This window comes from Condylura cristata, unplaced genomic scaffold, assembly GCF_000260355.1.
Source record: "Condylura cristata isolate star-nosed mole 26May11 unplaced genomic scaffold, ConCri1.0 scaffold00019, whole genome shotgun sequence".
In the NCBI taxonomy this organism is placed as follows: Eukaryota; Metazoa; Chordata; class Mammalia; order Eulipotyphla; family Talpidae; genus Condylura; species Condylura cristata.
This window is the reverse complement of record NW_004567120.1, coordinates 21,045,628-21,073,106: the sequence shown is the minus strand read 5'-3', so window position 1 is coordinate 21,073,106 and position 27,479 is coordinate 21,045,628. Positions and strand designations below refer to the sequence as shown.

The window sequence follows — 27,479 nt, the reverse complement described above, 5'->3', positions numbered from 1 at the left end:
ACCAGCTCTGCCACTTCTGGTTGCCCCATAGTCCTTTACCATTTTTCACAATCAATGGAGTGCAACCACCTGGTACATCCCAGGTACTATCTCTAGAAAACCTAAGACCATGTATACTGTTTGTGTAATCAGAAGAAACACTACACTAAAAAGCTTCATGCCATAGATTTCATTAAAGCTCGTCCATGTAAATGCTTAAGCATGGGTCTTTCAGACAAACACTTTGGTTTGTTCCCGCTCCCGCAACTATTCAACATGCGTACAGATCCAATTTGTCCCCAATTACAGTGACTTTTCACCACTACTTGAGATTAATGGGTCTGAAGAAAACTAAGCATCTTGTAAATGTGTTCGGCTGAGAGGCCTCACATGATGACTGTCTCTTCTCTTCCTTCCCCCATAGTTCTGCTTACTCAGCACAGTCCTGATTATTCCACCAATTCAAATAAAACCATTCTCCACTTAGAAAACGGAACTCTCCTACACTGCTGGTGAGAATGTAAATGAGTACAACCACTATGGGAAACTGTTTGGAGATTTCTAAAACTGCTAAAAATGGAGCTTCCATATGACCCAGCAATCCCACTCCTAGGTATCTACCCAAAAGACACAAAAACAATAATTCAAAAAGACACCTGAACCCCCATGTTTATTGCAGCTTTATTTACCATAGGAAAGACATGAAATCAACCCAAATGCCTAAAAGTAGATGACTGGATTAAAAAGATGTGGTACATATACCCAAAGGAATATTACTTAGCAATAAAAAAAGATAAACACAGCAACATGGATGGAGCTGGAAGGGACCATGCTTAGTGAAATAAGCCAGAAGAAAAAGAAAAAACACCAGATGGTTTCACTCATAGCAGGAGCATAAAGTACCAGAGGAGAAAATAATAATAATAATAATAATGAACAACTATATACCAGAGACATTTTACGGGGGTAGAGTGGGGAATGGGATCAAAAATGGGGGTTGGGGAAGTACACTGGACTATGGTGATGGCACACGGGTGACTTGGTGATGGGAAGCCCACGGGGATTACAACTGAGATGGAAAAAGGCACAAAATGTGTAGAAATAATCTCTTATATTAAAAAAAAAAACTATTCTCCACCTGTGGAGAGAAGTGCATGGTGTAGAAGGAAGGTAGGAGCCCAGTAAGAGCAGAACCGTGCTCTCTCAGACCCAGCTATGTATGCTTAGTGATAGATTTCAAACACAAAAACAGCTCAGTCTCCAGCAAGAACTTCCCAACATCCTGAAGCTCAGTTACAAACAGGTTAAGACTTGGTTCCAGGACCAGAGAATGAAATGTGAGAAATGGCAGAAGAGCAGCTGGTTAAGGAACAGCACCAGTGCGACTCAGAAGCTCTGGCATCTACAGAATATGTCTGCTTCTATTTGTCTCCCCAGGGACGTCCAGGGCACACTCCCGAAAGCCTTCTGATGTGGAGCAACCAGACCTTCATTACCCAGGCTGGAGCAGAACAGCCCATCCTGGATCAGTCAACCCTCATGTGCTCCAGCTGGGCATCTCTAGGGGCATAACCACCAGTCCTGGTAGTCAGCTCCACAACTCTGGAGAGGAATGCCTGCAGCATCTGATCCTGGCCTTCTCAGTGATTTATTTGGAGACCACCTCGGATACTTCAGGGGAAAGCCATAACACAGTATAGCAGACCCCTAAGTATTTAAGTACCCAGCATATCATGGGTTTATTCCCAAATATCTCCATGAGGGAACATGAAGGGGAGTGAAGATGAAGTATAATGTTCCATCTAGTTTTGGGTAGTCACAATGCTACTTCTGGAATTTCTCTTCTTTTACAATTCTGTATTTCTAACTTGGTAGCCTGCTTCTCAATATGCCGATGGTGTCAATTGGAGGGGGGGTGATAGAAGTCTAGTCAGAGATTGCTGGAGCCTCAGCTGCTCTGTGCAGCCTGATGGAAAATGTGTGTGATCTATAGAACTAGATCCAGTATTTGTTTGGACACGTCTGTGATATAGAAGCCAACCTCAAGAATAGGAAGCAAAAGCACAAAGTTGTGTATTGAAGATTATTTTCTAACAACTAGCAACAACAAATGTTGGTGAGGATGTGGAGAAAAAGGAACTCTCCTGCACTGCTGGTGGGAATGCAAACTAGAATAACCACTATGGAAAACTGTTTGGAGGTTTCTCAAGCTGCTAAACATGGAGCTTCCCTATGACCCAGCAATCCCACTCCTAGGTATCTACCCAAAAGACACAAAAACACTGATTCAAAAAGATACCTGCACCCCCATGTTTATTGCTGCTTTATTTAAAATTGAAGGTTATTTTCTGGGATTAGGAGGCTAATTAAAAATCTCAGTTAAGGGGAAGGGTTAAGCTATGAAGTGTTCTGTTTACTTCTGCCCCTTATGTTTTGTTTACTACAACCCCTAATTTGTTCATTAATATTTTTAGAAAGTTGTTTTGTGTTTTTCCTACATCATTATTATAATACCAGTTTTGCAAGTTCACTTATAAGTTTAAGTACAAATAAAGGAAATACTCAAACTGCCTTTAAAAAAGCTTCATGCACACTGTCATGCTCTGTATTTAAAATTAGGTCTTTGCAGCAAAACCACAGCAAAATATGCAGACCTTAAATCAAACTGATAGTTAATTTGCTTTTCAATGTGATGGTATAAAGGAGCCAGACTGGAATCCAACTTTTCCCAAATTTCTATAGTGTATTTCATTTTCCTTGCACAAATAACAAGTAAGTGTGAAGACAGCATTTATTAAATTGTGCAAAACCTACTTGCTCTTACATGGAAGTACCAAATAATTATAAACCAGTATTTCCCATGTACTATAACAGGTTTTCGTAGGACACAACTGAGGTCTAACACTTTGATTGTTTGTATGAAGATCTTTATTACTGGCTTGGGCCCCAAGTATCAGTGAACAGAAAAAGATTCACAGTTGTATTTATACTTTATTGACTTAATGTGTTCACAAAAGTGACAGTAGAACAGCTGAAAATTCTTACACATGTCATGTCAAAAGTAAAGAATAAATTCTTAGAAAAAAATATAAAATGTTGGGTACAAATTTAGCATTTTAATAATAAAACAGTATCATTCAATTTTACCAATTCACTTTTGAGGCACAGAATATTTAGTCATAAAAGATACATATTGTTACCTTACTCTTTTTACTAAGTGAAGTTTATTTATTTTTCACAGAACAAAATTAAGCAAAGACACAAATCCTCTATGTCAAAACATGTAGTTCTGAAAACACGGTTGATTTCCTAAAACCTCTCATTCCAATTCAGCTTCCTTCTTGTTCACCTGTCCTTTCTTGCAAAGAAAGCTAAACATTTTTCATATGAGCACTTAATTTTGACAGATTTCTCACATCCAAGCTGAGATATGACAAAATTACTTAACAAATGCAGTACAAAAGCTAAATACTGTAATATTGTCTTATGCTCTTGAATTAAATTCACTGCATCATCCCTATTAACAGAAAATCTTGAAGAAGAGAGGACATTTTGGTCCTTAGGTATTGATGATTGGTTCTGGTTCTTTCTTCATTTTCAGGTTAGAGAATCTCTCATTGAGTGTAATCTTAGTCTGTGAAAGAGGGAAGAGCTATGACCTCGGGGGATTGACAATCTTACAAAATATTCATGAGCCTTGGTTACTAAAAGTAGGTAAATGAGGGTCACAGAAAATTGTGAATTTCATAACCTAGGAGCATAAAGTAGTTTGACTGATCTCTGTTACGCTACTAAGGCTACACTTTGGCTTTACATAATAAATAGTGGCAGAAAAGAACATTAATTAAAGAGGCAGGAAAGAAAGCATACTGTTACCCCATGGACTAAGATGGTAACCTTCCACTGAGATTAGGATCAGGCTTATTTCTATGTAGTATAAATTAATGCCTCCATTGTGCACAGGAATTTTGTGGTCTGCCTCATGAAGACACCCTAGAGCCAAGTGACTTCCAGTGAGCACTATTATTCTACGACAGTTGGGATACTTCGAAGATCTCCCAACATATAACTTCTAGTTTCATCCTTATATAGACTACCATTGAATCTAAGGTTTCTTCCTCTGTCTTTAGGAGATACCCTTTCAATATCACTCCAAAATGTAAGTTAGAAACCACACTGGTACTGATCTGAGGTACAGGTGGTCTCTAACCTTTACTACTATATATTATTGCAGAACATAATTAATCCGAATATGGATGAAATCGGACATTCTGGCTAATTTACCCTGTTGATAAGTAAGAGCTGGAAAATCACTGTTTTGGCTTTAAAGCTTTTGAAAAAATGTAAAATTACATTAGTATAGTTTCATACTTGAGTACATCATCTGATAATATGATTTGTCTTCTTGACAAGTGAGAACCAGGTTGAGTCCTAAGGCCACCACAGATATAAATGTAGTTGACTGAGTTAAAACCATGCCTAAAATTTATTTTAGTCAACTTTTTTATCTTTTGCAAAGCTAGAGTACATAGAATAATTTTGTGTATGAAGGGGTATAGACAAGCTCTAGTTAACCACTCTTTTTTCCTATTCATAAAAGATATCTTTGTGGGGCCTCCCTGGTGGTACAGGGGTTAAAGTCTCAGGACTATCAAGCTATCACCAGCCACTGACCCACTACAGCATGATCCTATCCCTGGCTGGAGAGGTGACCCACATGGCTTAGCAGACCTCTCCTATCTCGCCCGTGCTCCCCTCAGCAGTGTACTTCAATAGATCTGCCTGTTCTGCTCCCCACTCTGTCTCTGGCGAGACCAATCACCCCCCACACCTCTGACCAAGACCCCAGATCTTGTATGCATAAATAAATAAAAAATCTTAAAAAAGATACCCTTATATATACTTAAAGTGAACATGAATTATGTAGCATCTTGTGAAAAAGCTTATCATGCATGCAATTTTATTACACTTACCTGATTACCCATTGCTTGAAAGTTGAATTTCAGGCAAATTCCTCTGGGCTTGCGTACAGTACTCTTGGTTGCATTATATTCATTATTTAGGAACAAAGTTGTAATCCGTCTCTTAGATCTGTCAATTAAAAAAAATATTTGATAAATAGTTGACAGCTGCTAATATTGAGCCATTCATTTTAACTTCTATCACCCCCCAACACCTCTGGCTTACACCCCAATTCTTCTATTCATAAATAAATAAAATAAACATATATGTATATTTAAAAAACCAGAGACTAGATGGCTTGTAAACAACAGAAATTTATGTCTCACAGTTCTGGAGTCTGTAGAGTCCAACATCAAGGTGTCCATATAGTCGAGTTCTGATGAACACCCTCATCCAGGCTGCAGAGTGCCAACATGCAGCTGTATTCTTACGTGGTAGAAGGGGTGTGGGAGCTCTGTAGGATCTCCTTTATAAAAAGCACTAATCCTGTTGGCTCCATGGCTATGACCTACACCTACACACTTAAGTACTTACAGATACTCACCCTTTTACCACCATCATATTGAACATTAGGTTTTCAACATATGAATTTTCAGGGTACACAAACGTTCAAACCACAGAATATAATTACACGCCATCAGAGATAGAGCATAACAAACACCCATATGCTTATCTTGTTACTGTCAGTTTAGTTGTTGTAGTCAGTGGTTTCAAATGAATCAGATTTTTTTCCCAATTTTTTTTCTTTCTGGTTATACATATTGTTTCTACTAGGAAGCAAATGAGCCCAAAGTAGTGTCTGATTTGGGGGAAAAAAAAAAAAAAAGGAAAGTGCTCTGAGTCACTGAATAAATATTGTTTTTCTAATTAACTTTTTTGTCATAATTTCTCTTTTTCTTTATTTTCTTTAACAGCAGAACATGTGCATGTCTTTGATTTTTGGAAACAATATATTGCATTCTTAATTTTAAAAGCAGGTTAAGTGTAACATTCTAGATGTGGTAGGCAGAATTTTAGAAATGGCTGCCAAAGATTTCCCTCAGGACTGTGAATATATCAGATTCATGAGCATATGTCCTTATATCTGGCAAAAAAAAAATCACAGAGATATAATAAAAGTTATTACTGAACTAACTTGAAACTATTGGGGAGATTATTCTGAATTATCTGGGTTGGCCTACTCTAACCACATCAAAGGAAGTGAGTAGAGGAAAACATCAGAATGATTCAGCCAGAGGACAAGACACGTTGCTGCCATTTTGGAGCTGGAGGGGCCCTGTGGAGGCATATCAGACTGCTCCTAGCCAGCTAACAAGGAAACAAGTGCAACCCCACAATCTCAAGGAACTGAATTTTCCCAGTAACTGGCATGGGTTTGGAAGCAGATTCTTTCCCTGAACCTCCAGACCAGCATGCAGCTCAGGGCCAGCATTTTTATTTCAGCTCTTTAAGACACAGTTAGAAAACCAGACCAGCACAGCCGGACATCCACACTAAGAAATGTGAGGTTATAAAATGGGTGCTGTTTTAAGCTGTTGTTTGGGGTAATTTGTTTAAGCAACAAGAGAAAACTAGCAGACTAGGCTTTTAAAGAATTTAATCGTTCAGCACTCCCTGGTGGTGCAACAGATTAAAGCACAACGCTATGAAACTATCTGCAGCCACTGCAGCATGAACTGTATCCCCAGCCAGGGGGGTGACCCACATGGAGCAGCAGATCTCACCTGTCTCACCTGCTGATTTCCTCAGCAGTATATTTCAGCAGATCTGCCTGTTCTGCTCCCCTGGTGAAACCTCTCACCACCACCCCACCTCTAGCCTCTACCACAATTCTTGTATGTATAAACAAATAAATCTTTTAACAGAACAGAAGTTAGGGGCTCTCCTTGGTGGCACAGCGGGTTAAAGCACTGCATTATGAGGCTCGCCGAAGCCACTGCAGCACGAGTTCGATCCCCAGCCAGCCCGGGAGGTGATCCACATGGCGCAGCAGACCTCTTCTGACCCACCCACTGCTTCCCTCAGCAGAGTACCTTGTCAATCTGTCTGTTCTGCTCCCCACTCCGTCTCTGGTGAATCCTCTCACAGCCCCTACACCTCTGTCCTGTACCCCAGTTCTGTAAGCATAAATAATCTTTTAAAAAAAGAATTTAACCTCTTCTGCACATGCACTTATGGAGAGACAATACAGTACAGCACAAATCCCACAGATTTTGTCACCACATTAATCAAATTTAAAAATAGCTTCACTTAGATAGAGACTTCAAGGAAGTTAATACACCACTGAGCTTATTCATCTGTAATGTGGAAATGTTCATACCTACTTCACAGGATGACTGAGGATTAAATAAAATCACAGAAGCAAAAGTGCTTAACACAGTGCATTCACATAGCAGGCACTCAGTAAATACTATTATTATTATTTATCTGTTTCTATGATCATGACCTCTCCACAGGTGCCTTTGGTTAGACCACTTTAAAGATAATATGACAATGTTCTTCCCTTCCCTGGCTGTGGTTCTGAAACTACACAATTGCTCCTGATAATCGTCTCTGGGCCAAGTCCTCCATAATTGTAACTAACACCATTTGGAACACTGAACTTTACATAGTTTGTCTAGTATACATTACTGAGAAACGCAAGGATTTTCATTTTAAGATTAAAAATGAGAAAAAGAATCTTCCTGGCACTGAATTCTTCAGAGTAACAATTCATGCATGCTTTAAGGATACACGAAGATATATATACTCACCATAAGAAAGAGATGTATGGAAATCTCAAAAGCAAAAATGAAGTCAAGACAGGCAAGTTTACTTAAATATGTTTTGGTTCTGCATTAGGAGCGATTACAGAAACTGTTATGGACTGTTCAGAATCAAATCCTAAGAGGTTCTCTGTTACAAGTTACATTTATTCACTTTTGTTTAATTCTCCCCCCCCAAATAAAAAGAATTAAATTCACTTGTACAGATGTCTGTCTGCAATTACCTTTGATATCCCTGATCATTTTCATTGACGCTGTTATCATTTTCTAGTATTATCTAAATGAGAAAAGTTGAAACAAATGATGCAATGTCTTTCTTCATCAGCACAAAGTATTTTCTATAATTTAAATTGATTCATCATTTTCAGTTACAAAATGTTATATTCAGTTATATTCTCTTTGCTTCATCCTCAGCCTAACATTTAACTTTAGATTTCTTTCCTCTATTCACAGATGCAGGAATGTTAAAGCCAATCAACTCATCAGGATCAAGTAGTCCAACACTCTCACTTAACAAATAAGGAAGCAGGGATTAAAAAAAATGTTGATTTATTTTCTGAAAATAACTATTTTTCAAATGATACTCAATAATCAGAAATAACACTGAGTGGAAAAATCATGGTAAGAAACCACACCAAGGTTCTTCTTATAGTTGGTAGTAACAAAGAGAAAAATAACGCTCAAGAACTAGTTGTGGCCTAGATCCACATGCTATTTGGATCAGGAGAAAATAATTATAGATAAAATTCACAGAGTGCCCTTATAATTTTTCTATAACAATCATGAGATCTTGACTATATGCAAGATAGCTAAGCCAGATGGAGAACTGCATTATCGCAGTAACTTATTTTTAGCAAGTCTCACTCTATCTCAGTCAGCCATTACAGGTGACAGGATTTTTTTCAATCATTAACTTAAATCCTTTATTCTTATAATTACTTTGTAAGTGACAACAGAGATTATATCTACATATGATACATCTACACAGTGGAATACTATTCAGCTACAAATTGGGGGTGGATGAAACAAATAAAGAAGGCCAATTATATAGTGATAGATACAGAACTATAATGGTGCACATTTGAAACATCTATATAATAAACTAGTGATCAATAGAAATTTATTTTAAAAAACTTTCTTCTAAATGCTTTATCTCAAACATGTGTTTTGTGTTAAAGATGGAAATTTCCAACAAAATAGACTCAAAAGATTTTGTCAATATACCATTCATTGCATTTCTTATAATTGGCTATTCCTAGATCTTCAGTAAATAATAAAATAAATATCCTGGGGAAAAGATGATTTAATGTTTACATGTTTAAAAAGATGATTTTAAATACTTGTGATTTGTATCATCCTTTCTCACTTTTGTCTGATGTACACTTAGAAGAGAATAATATAAAGCAAAGTGGGGTGATCAAAGAAAAGAGTACTGTAAGACTAGAAACACTTGACACATGTAGAAATGTAAGACATATGTGGCTTCTTCCTAGACTGATGTTGGTAAACAGGCCCTTAAAAAGTATTAACGTAATCAATATAAGTAAATGCAAAAAATGACTAGAAAAATCAAAGTTGCCCAAAAAAACTCTCAATATAATTCTGTGCTATAAAGTTAAAAGGGGTGATACTTACTCTTCGGTGCAAATTCATTTGACTATTTCTTTGTTGCTTCTGTTTCTGGAAGTATTCCTCTCGTCTTTTCATTGCATAAGTCCTGATATGAATCGCAAATGATATTTTAAGAAATAATCTTTTATTTTGAACAAAATGACTATTTATAATGCATGTTTCCCAGCAATATACTTTTACTAATCATATTTAAACATCTTACCTAAAACTGAACAACAGAGGCAATTAAAACCCAAGTCTGAAGGTTATTATTTAGCCTAAGTGGTCAGTTGACATATTTTTGAATGACAATTATGGAGTAAAAGAATTAATCGCAAAGGAATCAATTTTCTGTGCTACAGAACATTTGATAACTTTAACTGTAACCATATAAATACCTTATATATGCTGAGAATACAAAAAAAAAGGTAAAAGGCAAAAATAAACAACCCGATTAAAAAATGGGCAGAAGAGCTAAAAAAACCACTTCTCCAAAGAGGAAATGTAGATGGCCAACAAACATGAAAAAATGTTCAATATCACTTGTAATAAGGGAGATACAAATTAAAACCACAATGAGATACCACCTCACCCCAGTGAGAACGGCACATCTTCAAACAACTAGCAACAACAACTGTTGGCGAGGATGTGGAGAAAAAGGAACTCTCCTGCACTGCTGGTGGGAACGCAAACTAGTACAACCACTATGGAAAACTGTTTGGAGGTTCCTCAACTGCTTAACATGGAGCTTCCCTATGACCCAGCAATCCCACTCCCAGGTATCTATCCAAAAGACACAAAAACACTGATTCAAAAAGATACCTGCACCCCATGTTTATTGCTGCTTTATTTACAATTGGAAAAACATGGAAGCAGCCCAAATGCCCACAAGTAGATGACTGGATTAAAAAGACATGGTACATATACACAAAGGAATATTACTCAGCAACCAAAAAAAGAAACACAAGTCTTTTGCAACAACTTGGATGAAGCTGGAAAAGATCATGCTTAGTGAGATAAGCCAGAAAGAAAAAGAAAAATACCGGATAGTTTCGCTCATAGCAGGAGTATAATGGACCAGGCGAGAAAATAATAAGAATAATGACATTTTGTGGGGGTGGAGAATGGGATTAAACGGGGGTGGGGGGGGGGGGGAGGGATGTGCACAGGACTATGGTGATGGCACATGGGTGACTCAGTGATGGGAAACCCACGGGGATTACAATTGAGATGAAAAAAAATTACAAAATGATGTAACGATAAACTATTATATTAAAAAAAAAGTAAAAGAAAAAGACTGAACAGAATAGCTCACTGTATTTTAAAATAGACTTGTAAAACGACAGGAATATGTCATTTTAATTGTACAATGTAAAAGGAATTTTAGTGCCCTAGCGAAGTGTTACATCACTTTAGAAACAAAAATGTATAAAGTGAAATAAAATGTGAAAATCTTTAATAAATATAGATATAAGTTTCTTGTCATCAGTGTTCAACTTTTATAGCATATGTTAATATACTTAAGGTGTGCCTTAAACATAAATATGGGGCCTACATCAAAAATTAGCTAGACACACAGTAACCTGCACATATATTTTAAAAAAGCCCTTTAGCTGAAATCAACATATCTGTGTAGTGAGCTGAATTATGAGCTAAAATAACTGACTAGACATTTATAGGCTATGAAAACTGAAGGAAATCACTGAGAAATTTGAATAAAAATAAATATTTATTCAATGCCTAATCAATTGCAATAAAACTCATTTTTAAAGCTCAAGCAATCTGTAGTACTACTTAAATTTCATTAGCTTTTTTCTGGAGCAGACAAATCTCACTTACATATTTTATAAGGTAACAGTGAATATATACATATATATTCAGAAGGTTAGGGTTACGTTTATGCATAGAATAGCATCTTCTATCATCCGATTTGAGGAAATCAGGAAAGTTCAGCTGCTCAAATATACAAATATCACTTATCTCCTGGGGACTCTTTGAGGACTTTTTGAGAAGGAAATAGAGAAGAAAAACAAAAATTCATTACCGAGATTATATGTCATCAATGCATAATCAGACAGAATAGAACACTGAATCAACATATTTTGATTGTATAGACCGTTTGGACAGAAAGGTTGAGTACAAAGGGCTCAGCCAGAGAACTCTGCCCCATGTGGAATAACTTAATTAGGATATCTTGAGAAACTGGATGTGAGCTTAAGAACATAAGCAAGTTGAAAGAATACATATGCCTTAGAAAGATTTACTCCATTTTATTAATATCTTGTAGCAAAACAACGTTTACTAAAACTTCATCTAGCCATTAAATGTAAATATATAAAAATGCCTTTAGATTTATCTCTCATTCAAGACACTGTGCTAATGATTAGGTATTTATTGTGTTTTTACCTGTCAGCATGAGAGTCAATATAGGATGATGCTTTGCCTCTTCCTACTGGTGAGTGTCGTCGATATCTCCCTGATTGGTCACAATACCTTTCTGGCCCACCATGAGATCTCTCTGAGAGGAAATGAGACCTCTCTGGTGGGTCATAATATTGCTCTGATAGCATAGGAGATCTGTTTGAATAGTCATAAGATCTCTCTGAGTAACCATAATATCTCTCAGAATAGCCATAAGATCTCTCTGATTGGCCATAATATCTCTCCCTGTGGCCATGATCTCTACCTGAGTGGCCATAAAATCGCTCTGGTTGGCCATGAGATCTTTCTGTGTAGCTATAAGATCTCTCTGATTGGCCATGAGATCTCTTTAAGTAGCCTCTAGATCTCTCTGAATGGTATTGATTTTCTTCATATTGACCTCGCGGTTCTCCCGATGGATACTGGTTCCATTTTGATTGATCTCGATTTTTCTCTTCTTGGGCCTTGTAACCACCATTGCACTTTTTCTGAAAAGAACCAAAAATTTGGCAAAATTGAAATGTGTACCTTGTGATAGCATTAAATCACAGTGTCTAATTCTATAGACAACTCTTTTTTAGAATTCCACTACCCTTACTTTTATAAATTATAATAAACATATACAGAAAACTTTGATGTCTCATGCCATTGAATATGCACATAAAAGTTTTAAAAATTTTAAATATGGAAAATTAGTTGCTTTGCACATCTAAAAGTAGGTCATGTTCTACCTACTTTTTCCTGGATCTATGTTTTACCTAAATGACACAAGCTATGCAACCTCTGTCGTCAGACACGGTACGGATGGCGGGGAATTGCTCTGAAAAATCAGACTTCCCACGCTAACTTATGTTATGACCTCCCTTTTTTGTATAATTGTAATATCAAAATATTCTGAACAACTTTCAGCTTACAATTGGACTGCCTCAGCCGCTTAAGGCCTGCCTGCCCTGACAAGCAAGCACTGCACCAGGGGGAGAAATTCCTCTGAAGTCAAAAGTGACTTCACAACTGGCTGATCAATAAAAAAGCAAAAAGGCTGTTTCTGCAAAGTCTCTCACTGTGGGATGGAGGAAAACCCAAATCTTATCATTCTACTATCTCACCTAGCCTTCTATTCAGCTTCTAAAAGAATTACTCAAACTTCCTACTGTCTGGCCTTTAGTTATGGAAATTCATCCAGGTTGCCTGTTGTAGAGCTAGTCAAGTTTTTTTTGTTTTTTTTTTTGTTTGTTTTTTTAAAGATTTATTTATTCGTGTATACAGAACTGGGGTACAGGCCAGAGGCTCAGGGGCAGTGAGAGGCCTCACCAGAGACAGAGTGGGGAGCAGAACAGGCAGATCAATGAAGTACACTGCTGAGGGGAGCAGCGGGCGGGTCAGGAGAGGTCTGTCACGCCATGTGGTCACCTCCTAGGCAGGCGGGAATCGAACTCATGCGGAAGCGGCTTTAGATTCTCAGTGCTGTGCTTTAACCCGCTGCGCCACCAGGGAGGGCCACTAGTCAAGTTTTTTACCTGCTACACGTCATAGCAATCCACAAGTCTTTCTGGCTAGTCTTTCAGGATTCTACTATCTAGTCTTTAGATAAGGAAATTCACCTATGTCTCCTATTCAGAGCAAATTATACACTTTCTACTGTCTAGACCATAAGGAAACTCACTTAAAACCTTTTAGCAAGTTTCTTCAAAGAACTTTTCCAAAATTTGATTTGCAAGAAATTTCCTCTTCCTGCCTCCCAGGATGTCTCAGGTTGAAAAAACGATCAAGTAATAGATAAGGTTTAAAGGACTTTATTTTTTATCAATCTCCACTATAGTAACATTAGTCTTAAACTTTGTGCACCTATATACCTGTTTTTTTAACCTTGATTGATTTTAGAATGTTATAATCTCAAGTAAAGGTCAAAACGACCCCAGACTATTAGAAAATAGGTGATTGTAATCTCAACCCCTTTCATATGCTAATGTCATCCCCCTGCCTGCTTGAAATGTATAAAATAAACCTCTGCTGAAGGCAGAGCAGGAAGACTTGCACCCAACTCCGACTCCCATGTCTTCCTCGCACCCGCTCCTCTCCCCCTCTTGGAATCTCCGCATGCCGACGCCTTCCCATCTTAGGGTCCTGCCTTTCTTGCCTCCAGACACCTCAAAAGTTGGAGCTGGTCTCCGACACCTAAAGAAACAAAAGATTCTAACACTTCATAATTGAGAAGATAGAATAGCTAATAGTATTTTGTAGCAAAGAATGTTCAGAAATAAACTAAATATTCTCCTCATTAATGAAAAACTATCTCTTTTACATAAATTAATACTTCTTCAACTCTATCACCATCTTGTCTAACCTGTTACCTTTTCTAAATGACTAATGTTGGAAGCACAGTGAGTTAGCAGGGAGGCTTGAGATCCATCACCTAAAAATTCATAGGTACCCAAGTACTTTTCCAAAGGAGCTTCTAGTCTTGACTACTATCTATGTGAGATATTTTCATTAACTTGGATACTATAGATTTATACCTTTAGAAAGCAAAATGGATTTTAGTTTTCTTTCCTTATGAACATTTGATGGAAACATTCAAAAAGAATTGTGTTGAATTAATACAATAGTTTTCTGCATCCTACTTGGAATTAAATTCCTTTCTTGTTTTTTTTTTTTTGCAGCTATTAACATATATAATACTTGAAACAGGGCTGCTCTAGTACATTGCATAGTGCCTGGTTAGACTTAATCAACATTTGTTAAGTCAATTTAAATTAATCCTCTCAATATTTGAAAATGCAGCATGTTTTGCTCAAGAAAAAAAAAAGTTTGTAATTGCCTAATTTGGAAAATAAGAAATTTTAAGTTCCCACATCCAACAATTTTGGATTTCCAGAACTATAGTGTGTGCCACCTGTTAGTCCCAGAGTATGTTTCATATCCCATGTCATCTGACTTCTGGTTTTTACAACTCATTCCTGAGGTTAGTGAAACTATTTTTAATACTATAACTTAAGATCAAAAGGGAAAATGATCACACAGGACAAATCACAAAACCAGTAATCTGCTTTGGCATTTTATAAATTCAAATTTCTTAGTGATAATTGAAACTAGCAAAAACTAAACATTTATTAAAATAGTTCCAAGAGGAAAATCAGTTGACAAAACCAGAATTTAAATTATGTTCAAGTCACCAGGAGGGACTATTAAAACAATTCCTGTTCCCAATAGAATTCAAAATAGTCCATAATATTAAGAAATACATTAATTTCAGGATCTTTATATTGGTTAATTCTTTATTTATTACCTGTTTATTTACAGGATGTCTGTTTAAAGGGCTTTGTCGAGGCTTTAATCCAGAAGATCTTTGGTCTGGTTTCTTATCATGATTTTTACCCTCAGTGTTGTTTCCAGTTTTTGAGTGTCCTTTGAAAAATAGTTATTTTCAGAAAATAAAACGCATCTTTTATAAATATTATCTCTGATTTCATTTATTACTGCACTGGGTTTTACAAAAACTTTATTTTATTAGTCTGATATCACATGAGTCTCACTGAATTCTAGAACAGATTTTTGCCATACTATTTCTACTTTGCATACTAAAATATGGAAGTTTTCTATATATATAACACACTTTAAATTTGGCTTCATGTGGCACCAAATTTGGGATATATTGTGTGAAATTAAAGAATATTCTAATAGAAAAAGGAAAGATGAAGAGAAACTCTGCTTTATGTTAATCATGCAAATATTTGTCTCAGTCATCTGTTTTGCTTTATTGTGAAATTATTGAAGACTATGGATCTTTGAAGCTCACTAAATAAATGTTATGTATAGCTGTAAACCTGAGGTTGGGCCACCTCACCATTCTTTGCAACTTTGCCCCTATAACTATCCTCTCTTCCTTTTCTCAGAACCTCTGAGGCACTAGAGGATTTAGACAAGGACTATTATGTAGCTGGTAGACAACTGGCAGGAGTTCAGAGTATGCACAATGTCAAGATGGTGCTACCTGCTACCTAGACCATAGAGTCCTTAATTGTTAAAAAGACTTCTCTACTCTGACAACCTACAGCACATTTATATCAAAATATGCACATTACACTGAACACTATGATTAGGACTACAAAGGACTTCATGTTCTTCTGCAATCTTTGACCTAAGCATTTTTTTTTTTCAAAATGGATACCTTGGTGCCCAGATTATTATGCATGCTCTTAACTCTCATAGCCTTCTCATCCTGCTCTCCTTTAAGGGAGTAACTCAGAAATTAAAAAAATGTTTTCACTCGTCATGGCATAAATTCTTACCAACCCTGTAGGCACAAGTTTCTAAGAAAAAAAAAAAATTAGCAACTAGTGCATTTTAGAACAGTACGAATTGGCAAATTTGCTTACCTAGCCGAATTTGCTTAGCCAGTTACTCACATTATTTTGTACTCTATTTACCACATGTGATTTTAGTATACTTTACCTCTCTGGGGGTGATATCTAGGAGCATGTGATCGCCCTCTTGAAGGTGAGTCCTCTCTCTTATTTGCTTCCTCAGGGCTTTGGTGGTTTAAATTTTTCAGGAGTATAATGTCATCTGTATTAAAAAATACATAAAAGTAAAGAATAGAAATTATAACAATGTATTTCACATAAATGAATAATTTATATTTAACCATACTCCAGTGAGGATGGCCCATATTATTAAAAAAAAAAAAAAAACTGACAACAACAAATACTACAAGGATGTGGAGATAAAGAGCTCTCCTACACTGCTGGTGGGAATACAAACTGGTCCAACCACTGTGGAAAGCCATGTGGAGGCTCCTCAAGCTACTAAAAATGGAGCCACCATATGACCCACTAATTCCACTCCTAGGAATCTAGCCAAGAACACAAACACATTAATTTAAAAGGATATCTGCATCCCTATGTCTATTGAAGCACTGCTTACAATATGTGGAAATATTGGAAGCAACTCAAATGCTCAAAAATAAATGACTGGATCAAAAAGATGTGATATATATACAGATAATGGAATACTACTCAGCAATCAAAAAGATAAGCTCATGCCATTCACAGCAACATGGATGGAGCTGGAAGGGATTAAGTTCAGTGAAATAAGTCAGAAAAAGAAAAATATCGGATGATTTCATTTATAGGAGGAATATAGGGGAACCGAACAAAGGGTCAGGAAAAAAGGCAAAACTACCAGGTAAATTATGGATCGGAGACCTACTGCAGGGAGGAGAAGAGAGGGATCCAAACAGGGGAGGGAATGCACAATGGACTATGGTGTAGGTTCACAGGTGAGGTGGTGCTGGGAGATTTAAGGAGATTAAACCTGAGAGAAGAAATCAAATATTGGACAGAAATGAACAATGATGTAAGAAAATAAATAAATACTTAAATATTTATTTACTTACTCATACAAGAACTGAGGTGTAGTCCAGAGCTATGGGGGGTGAGGGGATTCACCAGAGACAGAGTAGGGAGCAGAAATGGCAGATCTATTGAAATACACTACTGAGGGGAGCAGTGGGCAAGACGGGAGAGGTCTGTTGTGCCATGTGGGTCAGCTCTCTGTCAGGGGATCAAACTCCACTGCTGCAGTGGCTGGAGATAGCTTAATAGTGCTGAGACTTAACTCCTTGTGCCACTAGGGAGCCCCAAATATTTAATTAAAAAAAATCGGTATCCCAAGCATATGAAAAAACTGTTCAACATCACTCGTAATAAGGGAGATGCAAATTAAAACCACAATGAGATACCACCTCACCCCAGTGAGAATGGCACATCTTCAAACAACTAGCAACAACAAATGTTGGCGAGGATGTGGAGAAAAAGGAACTCTCCTGCACTGCTGGTGGGAATGCAAACTAGCACAACCACTATGGAAAACTGTTTGGAGGTTCCTCAAACTGCTAAACATGGAGCTTCCCTATGACCCAGCAATCCCACTCCCAGGTATCTATCCAAAAGACACAAAAACACTGATTCAAAAAGATACCTGCACTCCCATGTTTATTGCTGCTTTATTTACAATTGGAAAAACATGGAAGCAGCCCAAATGCCCAAAAGTAGATGACTGGATTAAAAAGATGTGGTACATATACACAATGGAATATTACTCAGCAACCAAAAAAAAAAAGAAACACAAGTCTTTTGCAGCAACTTGGATGGAGCTGGAAAAGATCATGCTTAGTGAGATAAGCCAGAAAGAAAAAGAAAAATACTGGATAGTTTCGCTCATAGCAGGAGTATAATGGACCAGGCAAGAAAATAATAAGAATAATGAACAACCATATACCAGAGACATTTTGTGGGGGTGGAGTGGGGAATGGGATCAAAAACGGGGGGCGGGGAGGGAAGTGCAAGGGACTATGGTGATGGCACATGGGTGACTTGGTGATGGGAAACCCACGGGGATTACAATTGAGATGGGGAAAAAATGTACAAAATGATGTAAAAATAAACTATTTTTTTAAAAAGAAAAACCATAAAAAAAAATCGGTATCCTAAAAATAAGACGACAATAATATTGAACTTATAAAACCATAATAAAGATGAAGCAATGTAGACATTTTAGAGCGTATTACCAGGCAGGGTGAGGGGTACCCCAAAATCTGACTGCTCTAAGTAGGTTCTACCATCCATTGCATCAATAGAACATACTCTAGTGTGTAAGACCTTTAATGGAAGGAACTTTAGTACAATTAGTGTGCATTAAAGAGAAGGGGAAAATATATAAAATAATTCACAGGGAACACCCAAAGTTACCCAATCCCCACATGAGTAAATGCCCCAATCAAATAAGTGTGGTCCAAAGCAGGGCCACTGAGGCCCAAAAGCTTGCCACAAGCCTAAGGCACCTTCTGGTGGGGAACCATAAGGAAGGCCAGAGAAGTCTAGAAGGAAAAGGGCAAAATTAAAAGCCAAATCAAGATAAGGCTGCCACTGTCAGCCTCCCTACATGTCTCTCACCCACATCTGTTTCAAGTGTCTCCTTCCATGTCCCCCAAGTCCCTGGTACCAGTCCAAGGCCAAGAAGCCATTGCAGCTTCTTCACATGTCTCTCTCCTCCATGTGCCTCCTCCAAGTCTCCTTCCTCCCCTTCCTTCCTTCTTCCAGTCTTCTCTCCAGCTTCGCCTTCTCCCTGCTCAGCTCCCCCGTTCCTTGGGTGGGACAGGGAACCCGGAACCTCCTCTCCCTGGAGAGTACATAGCTAGGGAATTCGAAGGAGGTAGAGACACTGGAGAAAAGGGGAAGTTGGTTGAGGAAGGTGCAAAAGAGGAAGCAGCATTGTGCTTAGTACTAGTACTGCCTCAGGGCTCCAAAATTCTGATTTTAATTTTCTTTGAAATGGCTGTTTTTGAATGGCTTTGATTGCTAGAGGTCAAAGCAAAGCTTAGTAATTAATTATTATCATTTCTTGACAATCTCATTTTAAACCTTTGTTCTGTCTGCCTTCCAGCAGCCTTTGGTTGTAACGCCTCTTAGTCTTTTATTCTCTGTTCCTTGTATTCTTTGCACATAACCTTTTCTTACCAATTTTTCCGTTGTTGTTTCCCCTATATCTACATTGAAAATCTGTACAAAGGTAGCTGTTGTGTGACTGCTCATATCTGGTCACACTCAACACAAATATCTACACAGAGAATTCCCCCCCTCATTAGAGTATAAGGCCACTGCCTGAAAGATTCATAAGAATCTTTCATAAGATTCCACAGGAAGATTCATTTAATTTCTACCCTCTCCTCCTCACCAACCCTGAAATAATTACTATCCAGCTTACTGGGACCCAAAAGAGATGCTTAATTTCCTAAATAGAAGAGCAAATCTTCAAAGAGCAAACACCTTCCTGAGTTTTTCCTTCTCACAACGATTAAAGGGAATGCTCTGGAACCAGTCTACAATGTGCTGTGACTTAAGCTTTCCTCCCCCCGGGATCACTATAGATAATGGCAAGCTCTGTTTTAGCATCATGAGAGAAACTAAATAAAAAAGAAAATTTCTTAGGGCTCATGCATACCGATAGCAACAGCTGAGAGTCATTTATCAGTCATTTATCAAGCGCTTAATGATAGGGATGTTTGAATGGATAAACTGTGGGGTTTTAATAACACCATTAATTTGAATAGTACTTTAAAGTTTACAAAGTACTTCCATATAAAAGCTTTTGGCGCAGGACCTGGCAATATATGAGAGGGTCAAAAAATGAGATAATATATGAGGACTTATTGAGTGTCTGATATATACCAGCTGCTGAGGTCAGCAGAGATTATCCTTACTTTATAAAGAAAAAAACAAAAAGGAAGATTACATGACTTACTTGATGGCAAGGAATTAGTAAGTTTATAAGCTTGGCTAAAATTCATGCTACTACATTACAATTTTCCTTCAAAATTTCATTTAAACCAAGAATTAAGACAGCAGCAGCCAGGCTAGTGACCATTCATTTGAATTGTTACATGTGATCAAGTAGCATTTTCCTTTCAATTCTTTTTTTTTTAAATTATATGTGTGTATATATATGTGTGTGTATATACCTATACATATATATACACATCATTCTTCATTTTGTACATTTTTTCATCTCAATTGTAATCCCCGTTGAACTGCACAAAGTTTTGCCTTCAAGTAGTGTAAACAGTAACCTCTAATCCAGTATTCAAACTCTCATTTTTTTTAAAGATTTATTTATTTATTCATACAGAACTGCGGTAGAGGCTAGAGATGCAGAGGGGGAGAGAATTCACCAGGACAGAGTCGGGAGCAGAACAGGCAGATCGACGAAGTACACTGCTGAGGGGAGCAGCGGGCGGGTCAGGAGAGGTCTGCCGCGCCAGGTGGTCACCTCCGGGGCAGGCGGGGATCTAACTCAAGCGGAAGTGGCTTTATCTTCTTAATGCTGTGCTTTAACCCGCTGCGCCATCAGGGAGAGCTCAAACTCTCATTTTACCCTATCCTCTTTTATCTCTTCAGCCTAAAAATTGGTATGCAACCATTAACAGGCTTATTCTAAGCCCCTCTATATGTAGTGCTCTACAGAAAAACTATGACATGGTTTAAATCCTGTCAGTAGCCTTATTTACCTAAAAGGACATAAATGATTTGAACTTTCAAACTATCCAGCAACTCGCATTTAGTCTTTTAAACTAATGAATGAAATATGTAAAATGGAGCTAGAAATCCTAGTCTCTTCCCCATAATCAAATCCTTTTCAGTTTACATAGAACATTATAAATTTTACTGTTTTAGTGTCATCTGACAGTCCCACAATAATCGCAAAGAATTTTTTTTATTCCTTTTCTTTTGAAAATGTAACTGGAAGCATTTTCCTATGTCATTCCAACCCAATTCAATATCAAAAAACTGCCTAGTAATATGAATGAGCAAAGAGAAGAGAAAGAATAATCAATAGCAATAGTATTAAAGAAAGCAGAAATGCACATTTCATAAAAGACTTTTTATAAAAATGTCATCTGAAATAGTCTTACAAAGATTGACATACGGTTCACATTCAATAATGGATATATAATTTATATCTACTACCTGACTAACAGCATCAAATTATTTTGACTTACTGTTCTACAAGAGAGAAGGCAGAAATATACTTTGATATCCATCCAAATCTATAATAAGGAGGCTTTCTAAATCAATAATACATTATTTTCCCATTTACTTACCATACTATCAGGCTATTCATTATCCTGCACTACAAAGGATTTTGTCTTTGTGTTGAGATTTAGGTTTTCTTTAAAATGGTCACTGTAGGCCTCCCTGGTGGCCCAAGGTGTTAAGTCTCAGCACTACCAAGCTATCAGCAGCCACTGCAGGCCCCCCCACCCCCGCCAGAGAGCTGACCCACATGGCTCCGCAAACCTCTTCTGTTTTGCCCACTGCTGCCCTCAGCAGTATAGTTCAGAATTTCCACCTGTTCTGCTCCCCACTGTCTCTGGTGAATCCACTGACCCTTCCATAGCATTGGTCTGCACCCCAGCTCTTGTATGCATAAATAAATAAAATTAATCTTTAAAAATAAATAAATAAAATGTCACTGTTCCCACCCAGCTTAGACTCAGAAGCGATTATACTGGCTCATTTAAATGTCAGCGGCTCATTTAAATGGGTTCAGGTTTAATAATTATACTCTCAACTGCTATATAAAACTCAGTGAAGTAATAGGAAATTCAGTTTTTTCTTTTTTCCACTTTTGTTCTATTTACTTCACAGCTCAATTTCATTTCAAAGGGTTTTACTTATGCAAAAGAAGACAACCATGGCCCTCCCTGGTGGCGCAGCGGGTTAAAGCACAGCACTAAGAAACTAAAGCTACTACAGCATGAGTTCGATCCCCCGCCTGCCCCGGAGGTGACCACATGGCGTGGCAGACCTCTCCTGACCCGCCCGCTGCTCCTCTCAGCAGTGTACTTCAATGATCTGCCTGTTCTCCTCCCCACTCTGTCTCTGGTGAAGCCTCTCACCACCCCTGCACCTCTGGCCTCTACCCCAGTTCTGTATGCATAAATAAATAAATCTTTAAAAAAAAAAAAGAAGACAACCACACCAATGTTGAGTATAGAAAAGCAAGCTACACAATAAAGAATAAGAATTTGTCCTGGCAAAGTATATCACAGATAAGTGAAACTCTATTTAATAGATGAAAAATAGGGCCTCCCTAGTGACCTAGAGGTCAAGTCTCAGGTGCTATTACTGCCAATGCCTGAGTTTGATCCTGGCCAGAGGGCCCACCCACATTTGATGCAGCAGACATCTCCTGACCTGCCCGCTGCTCACCGCAGCAGTGTATTTCAGTAAATCCACCTGTTCTGCTCCCCATTCTATCTGGTGAATACACTCACCCCTCACACTCCTGGCCTACATCCCAGTTCTTGGATGTATAAATATAAATTTTTAAAAAAAAAAACTGAAAAATATGTCATGGGTTTATTTCAGACTGAAAATAATTACCCACACATTTGTTTCATTTAAACTGCCTCTTAAGTCAGCTTTCCAGAATAAGATTAAAATACAGCATTAAAAAAAACAAAAAGGAAGAAAGAGACTTAAGTCACCCTAACTCAATAATCCCTCATTTTGCAAATGTGAAAACAGGCGCAGAGAGGTTAAGTAATATGCCCAGTTAGCTAGTGGCAGACTGAGATTAGAGCACAAGTCTCCTGACACTTTTGGGGAGGGGGAGAGGAGTGGGTTTTGAAAGTCTTGCTAAGATTTTGAAATGCTGTCTTATGGTGAGTGGTTTTCAACCCTGACTATACACCAGAATAAACCTAGGGAGATTTATTTTAAAATATAAAACCCATATCCAAGATTATAACTCAGCAAGACCGAAGAATTCAAGTTCATATATTTTTTTAAGTTCTCTAACTCAGATATTTACCAGTAAAGATTGCAAATAACTGCTATGGGCAACAGAGAACCTTCAAAGAATATCGAAGTGAGATTATGAAATTGATGGTTTGGGGGAATATAATTCTGTGATTGGGGGCCCTCCCTGGTGGTGCAGCAGATTAAAGCACAGCACCGAGAAGCTTGCAGCAGACGCTTTTGGTGCGAGTTTGATCCCCAGCCCCGGAGGTGATCACTTGGCTCAGCTGACCTCTCCTGACCCTCCCCTCAGCAGTGTAATTCTTCGATCTGCCCGTTCTGCTCCCCACTCTGACTATGGTGAATCCTCTCATCACCCCTGCACCTCTAGCCTGTACTCAAGTTCTGTATGTGTAAATAAATAAACCTTAAAAAATCTGTGATTGGTAGTACACCCTAGCTCTTGTATGCATAAATAAATAAAAATAAATTTTATATATAAATCTATAGTAGGGGAGATGTCATTCCTAGAATTCTCAGTTTGATCCTGAAATACATTATTGCATAAGACATTATTATAGTTGTTGTTATACGTAGGTGTTGCCATCCAAATTTCAGTAAATCAATTAGACTTTTGTGCATTGCTCTCGAAACCTATTCAACCTTTATAATGTTTCTAAGGGGAAAACATTCGTTATGCACCCACCAAGTGGCATACAAATGAACTAACGGAACTTTCTTCAGTTTTTCAACTGATTTGATCCAGTCTTTTTCAAGCCAGTCTCTCCAATATCCCCCTAACCTACAATCATCTTCTTAAACAAGAGTGCTTCCTACATCTCTAATCTATTGTCCAAGTTACAGCAAATAATCACCTCCTTCAGTGTCCAAGAGCTTGACATTATTTATTGTTTAAACCCCACCTTGCACTTCACTGCACCTCAAAGGTGTAGAGGATGTAAACTTCTTCAACCTCATAAAAGGTATCTACAAAAAACTAAAATGGTGATTAGTAATGAAAAAATTGAATTCCTTCCTCCTAAGATCACAAAAAAGTTAAGGATGTCCACTATCACCACATTTATTTAATAATACTCCAAAAATTTTAGTCAGGACCATTAATCAAGAAAAAAATAAAAAGCAGTGACTCTTGAAGTGAGTAAAACTGTCTCTTTTCTCAGACACCTAAGATATGCACATACAAATTAAAATGAATAACAAGTTTAGCAGGATTGCAGGATCCAAAGTCCATACACAAAAATAAATTCTGTTTCTAAACACCAGCAGTGAACTATCCAAAAATGAAAGATAAGGCAACAAACCCACCAAGAAGACCATTCAATAGGGAAAAGCATAGTCTTTTAAATAATGTTGGAATAACTGGCCAGATATGTACATGTGAAAGATTAAAGCAGGATTCTACCTTGTACCATGTGCAAGAAATTAACTCAAAATGGATCAAAGATGCAACTATAAGAGTTAAAACTAGAAAACTCTTAGAAATAGGTAAATTTTAGTATCTTAGGTATCACACCAAAATGAACAAAAGAGAAAATAGATCAATTGTACTTCATCAAATTTTAAAACTTCCATGCTTCAAAGGACACTATCAAGAAAATGAAGACAACCCACAGAATAGAGAAAATATTTGTTATTTGTTTATCTGAGAAAGGCCCAATATTTGGAATACATAAGAACTCTTACAACTCAACAGTAGGAAGACTCCCTTGCATTTCAAACATCTACCCTCCCAGCTCTGCACCCTCGCCCTCATTTCTCAAGTCCGTTCTGCCTACTCCACACCACTTCCGAGGTCCTCCCTCGCTGCTCATTCCAGCCATCTGGCCTCCGTTTTTGTTCTCATTTCCAGAATTCACTCTCCCTGCCTCCCTCTTCTAATCATTGCCCTTCTTTCTCCAGGTCACAAATCTAAGGTGTAAGCCCCTGTTCCTTCCTCATTTCTAAAGTCTGTGACCTTCCCCTCCACTCCCATTTATTATTTCAACCCTCAAGTGCTCGGTGCCCGTCCATTTCTAGGTTCCTGTCCTTACTGCACCCCCTCATTCCTAAGGTCCTCCATCCCTACAACACTTCCATTTTATTAAGATTTATGTATTTATGTGGGTCCTCCCTGGTGGTGCAGCAGGTTAAAACACAGCACTAAGAAGCTAAAGCCACTTCAGCACATGAGTTCGATCCTCGGCCCCGGAGCTGACCCATATGGCGCAGCAGACCTCTTCTGATCCGCCCACTGCTCCCCTCAGGAGTTTACTCCATCATTCGGCCTGTTCTGCTCCCCACTCTGTCTCTGGGGAGTCCTCTCACTGCTCCGCACCTCTGGCCTGTACCCCAGTCCTGTATGCATCAATAAGTACATCTTAAAAAAAAAAAAAGATGTACTTATTGATGCATACGAGAGCTCGGGTGTAGGCCAGAGGTGGGAGGGGGCAGGGTGAGAGGATTCCCCAGAGACAGAGCAGAAAGCAGAACAGGCAGATCTGCTGAAATACACTGCTGCAGGGAGCAGGTAGACAGAAGGGGTCTGCAGCAGTGGCTGCAGATAAATTCACAGCGCTGTGTCTTAACCCGTTACTCCACCAGGGAAGCCCCCCTCCCATTTTAAAATATGCCCCCCCTGCCTTCTTCCGCCACCCCTTTGTTTCTAGCCCCCACCTCACCCTTCCTCCACCTGCTCTATTCTTCCAATCTTTTCTGGCTCAGCTGGTCCCACTCACGGCTCTTCTCCTCTATTTCTTTTTTTTTTTTTTTATGCATACAGAACTGGGGTACAGGCCAGAGGTGCAGGGATGGCGAGAAGCTTCACCAGAGACAGAGAGGGGAGCAGAACAGGCAGATCAACGAGGTACACTGCTGAGTCCCCCTCTATGTCTTAGGCATGATCTCCGCGTCGCTCCGCACCTTACTTCTATGTATACTCTTCGCTCCCTGCTTCCCAGACATTTCTGAGTTGGGCTTTCCCGCCCTCACCTCCAAAGTGTAACCTCTTTGCACCGCTCTCCCCTTTCCACCGAGTACCCTCCTGCTTCCCGTCCCCACCAAATCCAAAGTGGTTCACTGTTCGTTCCTCTAATTTCTAAAGTCGCCCTTGCAGTTTTTCTCTTTCCCTGGCTCCTAAAACTTTCTTCCTCCCGGCTTCTAACTTTTTCCTTCCTGGCTCTCCCGCCCTTCCCCACCCCCACCATTTTGAAACTCAGATCCCACTCAGATCCCCGCCCTTCCCCCCTCACGTAAAAAGTCAGCCCCTTCCGCCTACCCCCTTTAAGAGATCAGCCCAAATAAAACCCACTTTCTCTGCATTTGGTGGGTGTTAAGGATCTCAGTGAAGGGCTAAGGCTCCACTCCGGCTCCGGCTCCCGCTCCAGCTCCGGCTCCACGTCCCGCCCGGATCCTGCGGCTACGTGTGCAGGTCTGAGGTAAAGATCAGCGGGCGCTCCCCGGGATCGGGGCGGGAAAGGTGGTCTGGAGTGAATAAATGCCACCCGCAAGCCAGCAAAAGCCTTCTTAGCCCAGTTTTGCTGCAGACTACCAACGTTCCCCAACTCGGCGCAGACTCGCGCCATCACCTCAGCCTAGCCCTGCACCACACGATCTCTGGCTCAGGGGAGCCCCGGTTGAGGGGTGATGGCACGGAGCATGTGGCCCCACGTGTGAGTAGGCGCCAAGACTAGCAGTTAGTCCTTTGCAGGATAAAAAACAGGGCGATCTCAGGCCTCCTGTTACCCCCACCGGCCCCTCTCGGCAGCCCTTCCTCCCCATTCATTTAGTTGGACCAAGGCTGCTTCCCACCTGAGAGGGCTGCAGGCCCGGAATATGGGAGCGAAGGGCAGAGGCAGGGCCCCGGCCTAAGCCTTGTTGGGAGCTGGTGGGCGCAGGGCCCACGGTGGGAGCCTCTGGCCCCGGGTGCCTTAGCGCCCGCGCCCCAGACTAGCGCGGACTGGGAATCGGGATCTACATACCTAGAGACATATCTAGAAAGGTCACCTTTGCCCCACTCTTAGGATCTGTCATCACTTTTCCAGAAACTGTGCCGCCAGAAGACGAAGCCATTTTGTCAGGGTCCCTGCACCACACCCCGACCTAGACTCGAGTGGCGCCCTCTCACTGCTCTCCACGGTGCAAAAGAAACTCGTCCCCCAATCACAGCCTTTGGCTTGCCTGTTACTAAGCAGGTTGGGTGGAGCTAGGCATGACCCCCCAATCAGAATCTCGGCTGCACACTTAAGCTCCGCAGAGTCACCCGTGTCTTTCCCGCTTTTTCTAAAAAAAAAAAAAAATACCAAAGTCTCTTCCCTGGTGCATCCCCCATCCGATAGGCCACGACATTCTTTTTTTTTTTTTTTTTTTATGTGACCATTTGGACCCTTGGCTTTCAGAGCTCTTAAAGGCACCGTTTCTCTTCTTTGCTGTGAGCAATCCTGGC

At 39.2% G+C, this 27,479-nt stretch overlaps 1 protein-coding gene and 1 pseudogene across 1 annotated transcript; one reads left to right on the top strand and one right to left on the bottom strand.

Moving 5' to 3' along the window:
- The first annotated feature begins 372 nt into the window (after positions 1-372).
- Positions 373-1,450, top strand: LOC105853845 (annotated as a pseudogene).
- An 89-nt stretch (positions 1,451-1,539) lies between these two features.
- Positions 1,540-26,619, bottom strand: LUZP4 (leucine zipper protein 4). The gene is given in 9 exon segments (XM_012727069.1): positions 1,540-1,650; positions 4,953-5,070; positions 7,931-7,983; positions 9,342-9,423; positions 11,771-11,937; positions 11,939-12,226; positions 15,025-15,143; positions 16,191-16,304; positions 26,346-26,619. Coding segments are annotated over 9 exon segments (1,326 nt in total).
- Between the last annotated feature and the right edge of the window lie 860 nt (positions 26,620-27,479).